The sequence below is a fragment of the Melampsora larici-populina genome (genome assembly GCF_000204055.1).
Source record: "Melampsora larici-populina 98AG31 unplaced genomic scaffold MELLAscaffold_89, whole genome shotgun sequence".
Lineage (NCBI taxonomy): Eukaryota > Fungi > Basidiomycota > Pucciniomycetes > Pucciniales > Melampsoraceae > Melampsora > Melampsora laricis-populina.
Window position 1 is genome coordinate 245330 of NW_006768853.1, and position 10075 is coordinate 255404.

A 10075-nucleotide genomic window follows, 5' to 3' on the forward strand; every position below is an offset into this window, starting at 1 on the left:
CCCCGTCGGGGCACGCCCAAAGTCTACCTTCCGACCTCGGAAGTTAGACTTTGATCCTTCTTCAAACCCTCAACCACCCACTCCCCATCGATCCTATGCAACATGGCTCAAACTGAGCCACGTGTTGCATCTCAAGCCTCCACTCGCGCTTCCACCCCAGCTACCTCGAGTCGTCCAGATACCACCGATGCCGACGATGGCGACACCTCATCAGTGGCCACACAAACCGTCAAACGCAAGCGTTCGAGCTACGTTTGGACTCACTTTGTCAAGATCCCAGGTGCTAAAAGAGGAGACGGCTTTAATTGTTGTGAAGTTATCGATCCGAAGACTGGCAAAAGCTGTGGCCTGAAATTGAAAGAAGACTCGACCGGAAGTACCAAGTCGATGAGTAATCACTTGAAGTCTCAACATAAACTATTCGAGGATGGTCCAGCACCAAAGAAGCAACTGAGTGTTATTGGACACTTCAAGCAAAGCACTATAGGTGAACAGGTGAGGTTTTTCATTCGATATCATCACTTCATCTTCACATTATTCAAACTCGTTTCTCTCTTTCTTTACTTTGTACTTACAGGAAACCCTCAACGTGGAGACTCTCAAGACCTTGATCGCCTATTTCCTCGCCGACTGTGATCTTCCATATGCAATTGTCAACCGAAAGTCATTCAAGGACCTCCTTCTACTCATAAACCCTCAAACTAGGGGAATGCTTGTGCAACGACACGCGATAGCTCAGCACTGTACTAAAGTATATACACACTATGAGAAATTCATCAAGTCTACGTTTTTCGATCAAGCGGACTACGTAGCGTTCACTCAAGACGCATGGACTTCACCTAATCATCACGGATTCTTAGGAATTACGAGCCACTTCATCACCAAAGAATGGAAGCTTATGGACGTAGTAATTGGGATGCCTAATATTGAAGGCGAGTAATTTATTTTATTTTCTATTTCTTTCATTGTGTGTATTTGATTCTGACTTTTGGTGTTTTTAGGTGCCCATGATGCCGATAACTTTGCAGATATACTTTCCAAGTATATCTGCAAGTTCGATTTGGGCATGAAGATCTCCGGTATGACAGCCGATAATGCCAGCGTCAATACGAAGATTGGTCGATTACTTTCTCAAAATCCCGACCTCAATTTCGCTGAGAATCAACTCATGGGATGCTGTGCACATGTGATCAATTTAGTTGCCAAGCAAGGCCTCAAACTATTTGGAGACGACTCTTTTGAAGACTCAGAACCTCTCCCTCCATCCTTGATGAAGATTGTCGACTCTCCTGACAATTCAACTGTCGATTTGAAGACCATCTATGCTCGTATACACGGTCTGGCTATGTATACTCGAAAAACTCCTCAACATAGTCAAAACTTTGCTAATGTGATAGCTCTTGTTCGTGATATTCAAAAAGATCCTGAAGCTGAAGCCAAGAAAGATAAAAATCAAAATAAAGATAAAGATAAAGATAGATATGGTCAACAAAACACTGACGATATTGACGATGAGGAAGACCTTGAGGTGCAACTGGACGACGACACTGTCAGCTTCTTCCAACATCGCACACCCTCCAACTCAGATGAGGAAGACCCCAACATATCTCAAACTGCGAAATCAAAAGATCGTGCCACCAGGTTGATGATCGACGTTCCAACCCGTTGGAACTCATCATACTACATGCTTAAGCGAGCCCTTCGACTGAAAGATGCCTGTGTACAGTATTGTGAACGCCAAGCCCCGAAGTTTGCACTTTCAAAATTGGAATGGAAGTACGTTCAGCAAATGTGTGATTTTCTCGAACCCCTCAGTGAAGCTACCAATCTGTTGTGCCAAAGGCAATATCCTACAATGCATGAAGTCATACCTGTTTACACGGTTATTATGGAGAATTTGTTGGAGGTAAGTACTTTCTTTACCACCTCCATCTAATACTCGATTCTGATAATCAATCTATATTTCTTACTTCAGGTCAAGGAGAAGTATGACCACGATCAGCTTTTACCAGCTGCAAAGGACATGTTTGAGAAGCTGGAGGAATACTTTAAATTAGTACTGACAAAACCAGCACCCATTTGTGCCATGATATTGAATCCTTGCCTCAAGATGAAATTCTTTGAGGTAAGTAATTCTTCAAATCATGAATTTTTTGCTTATACTAATTGAAGATTATTTGCATACCTCATACCTAGGAACATTCCGATTTGTTTTTAAGATATGACATGACTCCTAACGACTTCAAACAACACTTTATCGATATGGCATCAACTTTCACCTGTGCTCCTCCACCCTCTGAGATCAAACCAAAGAAGCCAAAAAATCGGTTTGCCGAAGCAATCTACGGAAGCGACGAACCGACCTCATACGCCACCATTGAAAGCGAGATTAATCGCTATTTGGGTGATTGTGACCGTCATCGGGGGGATATCGTAACTTTTTGGAAAGGGAAGGAGGACGCACTACCAGGACTTGCTAAGATGGCAAGGATGTACCTTTCAATTCCAGCTACAAGCACATCATCCGAGGGAGCGTTTAGCAAGACAAAGCGTATCATCGGACCTCAACGATCATCTCTTACTCCGACTAGTGTGGAAATCCTTCTGTGTCTCAAGGAGTGGTTTCGCCTCTTTGGGGCTATGTTTTTCCCAAATAACATTGGTAGAACATCTGTTTCAGGAACTCAAATTGTTATTGATGATGATAGCGATTAATTGTTTTTATCATATACTTTTCTTTTTTTGAAGGTTTTTTTACTTTAATTTTCTTTCAACATATTACTGTCTGTTTTTTTCTACTTGTTTTGTCTTTGCTTTTTTCTACTACCTTGTCACCGGTCTCAGATTTGAAATCTATCTCTTTGCTGAAATTGCTAAAAACCCGCGGGTTATCCGCGGTTCGAGACGCCTAAACCAACCCCACCCCGCGCCCGAAACCGACGGGGCCCCGATGTATCTGGGTCCAAAAAAAGGCTAACCGGACCCTAACCCCGACGGTTCGGGGCTCGGGTAACCCTCGGGGTGTCGGTTCCGGGGCTCAGGTTGATTCTTGTCAACAATCTTTCATGACATCTGTGTCCATGTGGACTCTTTGATGGTATTTGAAGCTCAAGTTTATCAACATATGTTGTAGTATGCACTGAATAGAGATGATCATTTTTTGATGAGTTGGGCTTCAACAGCCCGGGTATGTTGCAAATGAATGAATGAAGTTGACAAGATGAATAATGACTACCAGTGGCCAGCATAATGCGGGGCCAGACGGAACAAAGAGCAACCACAAAAACATTTTGAAAGCCAAGATATTCAAGATTATATAGCGTAAAATAGCGCAATAGATCGGTGTAGACACCTCATGATTATAACAAACTCAACAGGACAAAAAATAATGGAATCGTCCTCCAGAACCCGCAGCTTGTCTTGCGTGCCGCATCGGCGCCAGAAGTGTTGACAAATACTGATGGCGCATGGTTGGTGAGATTCGTGGTTGTCGATTTGATTCCTGAGGTAGTATTCAGCACTGAGGTAGTATTCAGCACTGAGGTGGTATACAGAACTGAGGTGGTATTCGGCAAGCCTGAAGGCGTAGTAAGATTGACATATTGGCTAGCATTGTTGACAATATTATGCTGAAGCCCATGTAAAGTCTCGCTAGCATTCAATACACCAGGGATATGGATCGGGTGGTCGGAAGCACCAAGCGCGTTCTAAAGTGGTGGTATCAGCAGCAAATTCTTGAAATCTCTCAGCCAACTGACTAACCTGATACCAAGCCTGATTGAATAACGAAGGGATGGGTCGCTTGATGACGCGTGAAAAGATCAGCCAACGGTAATTGCCCGAATAAACTCAAACAATCGTCAAAAAACTTACAGTATCCCATCCTGCTGCCTTGATAGCGGGCCACGCATCAGCAAAGCCGCGCACTGAATGAAGCGTGATCTCGTGTTCTAATATCACTAGACCAGGGGACTTTGGGAGTTTAGCGTAATCCTTCAGCTGAGCGGTTAACGCTGCTTGGTTTGCTGGTCCGTGGTTTGTGCAGATGTTCACATCTTCAGGTGATACACACCAGTCCTCCGTATCATGATTCCAGATCACAGTTTGAAGCCCGAATACGTGCTGCAAATAAATAGAGTCAACCTTTGTGGAGCAATGAAGTTATGCAAGCTCAAATTGCACCTTTGCAATTGCTCTGACTCGGTTATCAGCGTCGCCTGTTGCGCAGCCAAGCAAAAAAAACTCCGGGTAAGTACAAAGGCATCGTATTACATGAAGGTGATGTATGCGTACCATACGGAGGTCTCCAGTATGCAGGCAATCGACCATCAGCTAGATCCTATGAATCAATATTTGTGAAAGCTGAATGAGTCGAGTACTTGACATGTCCGAAGTGTCAGAAATATGAAGGACTAACGAAGATCACTTGCAAAGTCCAACCAATCTCACCCAGAACTTGGAGATCAGTTAAAGTGGTCATCAGGGGATCTAAGAATTCGACCTCGAGGAATTAGCCTCCCAGAAAAGGTGCGGATGAAAAGAAACATAACTACTGACGACTCCATGTATGAACAGCTATATGATCTCCTTTTGCGACCGTGGCTTTGAACGCATCAGTGTTACTTAGGATTCTACTGCCTATTTTCCGTTCGTCCAAGCAAGGAGATGACGATCTTTAGTTTCACAGTATTTCAAAGTAAGCTAATGCAATACTCGACTCACCAATCATGAAATGGGTTGCGGTCTGGTTCACAGACTCAAGGAACTGCAGAAGTTCAGCGGTTCCTCCCTGTGGCCCATCGTCACTAATACACAATTCCGCATCAGCCTATGACCTTTGCCTCCGCCATTTGCTAAGCCCTTGTCTGATATGAAATGGGTGACTAACAAACTGATACCCATCATCCCGTCCGGAGCATCATTGACACTGGTTCCATGCCAAAGAGAAAAACGATTCTTAATATTCATGCTATCCAGGTTGAACAAGCGAACAGCCTCAACTCAGTAGGACTTATACATCCCACTGTCCAACTACAGACACTTGGGTCCAAGGGGTTCACGTTCGCTGGATATTTGGTATCTCCAGAAGGTAATTTGACTGAAGGTTGAATGTTAGGAATCCGACCGGCCGCCTTTTCTCGCTGGTAGGCATCTACCCACTCCTGCTTCGGGGTGGGTCCGGGGATATCCAAGGCTGGGTAATTGGAACTTTGACGTTTGAAGAGAGGGACATGAGAAGCATTAGAGACATTTGCAAGCAGTGAGAGCACGGCGGAGACGACGATTAGGAGCTGCATTATTGGGAAGTGAGAGAAGAGAAGGAGAATAAGAAAACTTTGTGGGTAACAGAAAGCCAATGTCCAAAGCTCCTTATATATGTATATAGAAGACAGCCTGATCTGGGTCCACCTGCGAAAGAAACACCTCGGCTTTCCTTTATTAGAGCATCTCCAATGCTCCCCAATACGAATGACTAAAGGTTACGTTTGAAGTTATTCGGAAAAACATCATCCAACGCCGAGGTCGAGTTCCCACGTGGAACCTCCCATGTGATCTCGGTTTTTGGGAAATGACACTCTCCCATGCTCGGGTCAGCAAATTTGCTGACCTGGCCGAATAATCTGAATCCCAGTATCCCAACGACTATTGGGCTGGTCTTTTAACTCTAGGGCAATAGATGTGATCGATTGCGCTCACCTCACGTAAAGAAACAGAAAGGCCCTAGACTTAAAAGACCAACACTTTCTCAATCAGAGAGCGCAGGATTTGAATTTGGTGACAGATTTTGTATTTTCTTTTTTTCAGTGGCAATCCAACATATCAAATCAGGATCCACCGCGATCAATGCAGCAAGTGTTGGTCAAGCCGTCACCCGGCGACTATCCGGCGACATCTACCCATTCCGTGCACCGAACCGACGGATATTTTCAAGATCCGGGCCCGACGGATAATAACCGTCCGGTTTTTTTTTTCAAAAAGCTAGATTCGATAACCGAGCCGGATATCCGGCGCTTTGGTCAAAAAGTCTCCGTCGGTGGGAATTGAACCCAAAACCGGGGCTACCCGGGTGATTCTTCGGCCGGCCCGGGTCCAAATTGGGCTTATATCCTTTTTCAAACTTCCTATTCCACGAATCCACTCATCAGACCTTATTAATATTTTTAGTTTTTTTTTGTATTTGAACTACAAGGTTGAGTCATTCCCAGAATCTCATTTCTCGAATATACCACCGCTCAATCATCTCAACTATCAATAAACAAACTTCAACGTCTTGCATGCATCATATTGATTGATTGCAATCCACCCCATACCGCCTAAACACCATTATTCTATTCAACTCTAATGGATATGTCTTCAGCCCCAGGGACCATTACAGACACAGCCTCACAAGCCGAGCAATCCGATCTCGGAGACACTTCGACTACTACTTCTCGTCCAAATCCGAGCTGGGTTTGGAGATATTTCAAAAAGCTACCCGATAAAGATTTTAACAAGTGCTTATTTCAAATGGCGGACGGAAACGAATGCGGGAAGGAGCTGGCCCGTGATAAGAAGGGTAGTACTTCATCAATGAAGAACCACCTCGAAATCAAACACGGCATTCGTGATGGTATGTTACCTGAACAAGGTAACATTGTTGGCGCTTTCAAGAAGGCCAAAACCGGACATGTTGTGAGTTCTAACTCGTGTTTACTGTCTTAAACGATCATCTATATATATTTAAAATATTTTTCACTTTTGTAAGACTAAGCTCAACGTCAACAGCCTCAAGACAAGTGTTTGTTATTTCATCGCCGATTGCGATCTCCCCTTTTCAATAGTCGAAAAGCCTTCATTTCAAAGACTTTTGTCACTCTGTAGTCCTCATGTCACCGGGATGCTCGGCAAACGGACTGCGACAGCTAATCATATGCGCAGAATCTATTATCACTACAAGGAGTTCATCAAGAAGTCTTACTTTGGACCATGTAAAGCGATGGCAATCACTCAAGATGCCTGGACTTCGCCGAACAACGTCCCCTTCATGTCACTCACTGGTCACTTCATCAATGAAAACTGGGAACTGATGGATCTCAGTCTAGGTATTGCAGAAATTAAAGGTACGGACATTCTGTCGAAATCCTGCTATATCAAAGTGACTCATTAAATGTTCAACTTCCAGGTGCACACGATGCAACAAACTTTGCCAACATTATTCTCAACTATCTGAAAAAATACGGTCTCTCAAACAAGTTGAGTGCGATGACCGCGGACAACATCAGTACAAATGCCGCTATCGGACGGGTCATCGGTACGACTGAAGGCATCGACTTTGATCATACCACCCAGGTACATGGGTGTGTAGCTCATGTCATCAACCTCGCCGCTAAAGAAGGTTTAAAGGTGTTTGGGGAAGTCTTTGATGAACAAGAAGCTGCATCACACTCGAACATACACGATCTTATCGACCCACCTGATGTGAATCAAGTTAATCTCAAGACTATATATAATCGATGTCATGGTTTAGTGACGTGTACCCGGTCAAGCCCTCAACGTGCTCAAGCGTTTGCTAACATTGTCAAGATGCGACATGACTTCGCCGTGGCCATGGCATCTGCAGCTGCGCCTAACCCTCCCACCACCAACTCTACCGGTGCCGAACATCCTACCAAATCTGTGGGCAATGATGCTGAAAGGGAGGCAGTTGACTACATGTTACAAGATCCGAGTATTGACCACGTTCAGCCACCTCGATCAAAAAAAAGTTCTAACTTAGTCACTCGACTTGTTGTCGACGTTCCAACAAGATGGAACTCATCTTATCATATGTTTAGACGGCTTCTACGACTCAAAGAATCATGCGATGAGTTTTGCAAGGCTCGAGACTTCAAAAAATTCGTTCTCTTACCTATTGAATGGAATTATGTCAAACAGATGTGTGAATTTTTGGAACCGCTCAGTGAAGCCACTGAGATCCTTTGTAAATCAAAGTTCCCAACAATGCATCAAGTAGTCCCTATATATATAGTAGTTTTACAAGGACTCAAATCAGTAAGTCATTTGTTTTAAACTTGCATTCATAACACCGTTGGCTAATTTTCTCGCCTTTACACATAGGTTGCTGGAAGATACGACTTCGATCAATTAAAACCTGCATCCAAAAGTATGATTGCCAAACTCGAAGATTATTTCAAGAAAGTGCTCTCCAAACCCGCGCCGATCTGTGCCACCATATTGGATCCTCGTCTTAAGATGAACTATTTCCAAGTGAGTACCTTCCTACTCATTCTGCTTTCACTTTGTACTGATCAACATATCAATTGAAAAAGGAACGAGCAATGCTCTTTTCCGAGTATGACATCTACGTTTCAGACTTTAGGTCACTGTTTGAAGACCAGGCCAGGAAATTCGAATCTGATGCACCAAATCCCACATCGAGTTTTACCAAACGATCAACTCCTGCAACTTCTACCTCACAATATTTTGAAGATGCAATCTTCGGCACTCAAGATGATTCACAACATCAATCAATTGAAAATGAGGTTGCTCAATACCTCGGCGACAAGCTTGAAAGCCGTGACACTCATGTGTTAACCTTTTGGAAAGAACGCACAGCCATATATCCTGCTTTGGCCAAAATGGCAATCGAGTTTCTGGCTATCCCAGCTACTAGCTGTCCTTCAGAGGGCCAATTCAATAAAACTAAACGGATCTTGGGCCCTCAGCGTAGTAGCCTCTTGAGTCTGCATGTTGAGACTCTTTTATGCGTAAAAGATTGGCACCGACTTTTTGGCCCTTTGAAAATTCCTACCCTTATTGAGCTTGATGGTGACGAAAATAGTACTTGATTAAAGTTGTCACGCTTTTTTTTTCTTTATCTTTTCAAATATGATGTTTTGAAATAAATACACGAAATACACGAAATACACGCCTAATACACGCCTCCATTTTTGCCAGATATCCGCCGGATATCCGGCAAAAATCAGATTTTCTTGCCCCTCAATCCGACTACCGGACCGACCGGATTATCCGGCAACCGGATAGTCCCAAGGTCCCATCCGTCACCCGGCTCCGACGGTTGCTCCGACGGATATCCGTCGGATTGTCGGTTCCGGGTGACGGCTTGAAGTGTTGGTCGTTCAACGGCACGCCTCAGCAAAGTCCCACGCTGCGTCTCGCACGCTTCGAGCGCAGCGAGGGACTTACTGTCGTTCCCAAAAAGGTTGCCACCTGTTGCCACATCGCCAAAAACATTTTGTTGAGGTGGTCCGTGCGCGCTGTCAGAATCTGACAAGAGAAGACAGCAGAGAACCTCTCTCTCTCTTTCAAAGTCCTTAGCTTTGAAAGAGAGGGAGGGAACCCTCTTTTTGGCAAACTTGTCCCTCTGTTGGAGTATTTTGTCCTCCAGTAACGTATCAAAACCATCAAGGAGAAGATAACTCAATTCGCCAAAAGATTCTTAATAGACATGGACAAATCCGGTTTTATTAAACACAGTACAGAGTGTGAAGGCTGACCGAGCAGGAGGTTACTAGTAGAGTGTTAGAAAAAGTTTTACGCTTTGGGATTAATTAGGGGTACTCAGTGTAATTGTTGTTGTTTGGTGTTGTTTCTCAAAAATTTGTGACCTGCTTGTTTTTCTTATTAACCCCTCACCTTTCCCTTTTGAATCTTCTTCCCCCATTGAGGAAATTGATTCTAAAGGTGAGAGTTAAACACAGACTTCTTTCACTTATTTTTCTGTTATTGTGAACTCATCTGAACCATATTATTATGTTATACCCTTTTATGTATTTCTCCTTTATCTATTTCACTTATTAGTTCTCTTAACACTTTAAATCCTCCTCCGTTCCTTCTCTCAGGTTTGTCTCAAGTTTAGTACTCGCTGTCTTGTTTTGTTAGCCAGTGTCTAGTCAACACAGAGCTAAGAGTTGTCTTCAACCTTCATAAAGGTTAGTATTGTTTTGTGTGTGTTACATCCATCGAGGAAATTGATTCTAAAGTTCCCTTGACACTTTAAATCCTCCTCCGTTCCTTCTCTCAGGTTCGTCTCGAGTTTAGTACTCGCTGTCTTGTTTTGTTAGCCAGTGTCTAG

The 10075-nt window shown here is 43.8% G+C and overlaps 1 protein-coding gene across 1 annotated transcript; it reads right to left on the bottom strand.

Annotated features, from left to right (window-relative positions):
• Positions 1–3039: 3039 nt before the first annotated feature.
• Positions 3040–5347, bottom strand: MELLADRAFT_73626 (family 4 carbohydrate esterase; the record flags this gene model as incomplete). The annotated part of the gene is made up of 10 exons (XM_007418321.1): positions 3040–3707; positions 3763–3801; positions 3874–4122; positions 4183–4217; positions 4294–4339; positions 4418–4488; positions 4558–4638; positions 4723–4805; positions 4889–4927; positions 5002–5347. The coding sequence occupies 10 exons, from the start codon at positions 5295–5297 to the stop codon at positions 3360–3362; spliced, it is 1287 nt and encodes a 428-aa protein (XP_007418383.1).
• Positions 5348–10075: the final 4728 nt, after the last annotated feature.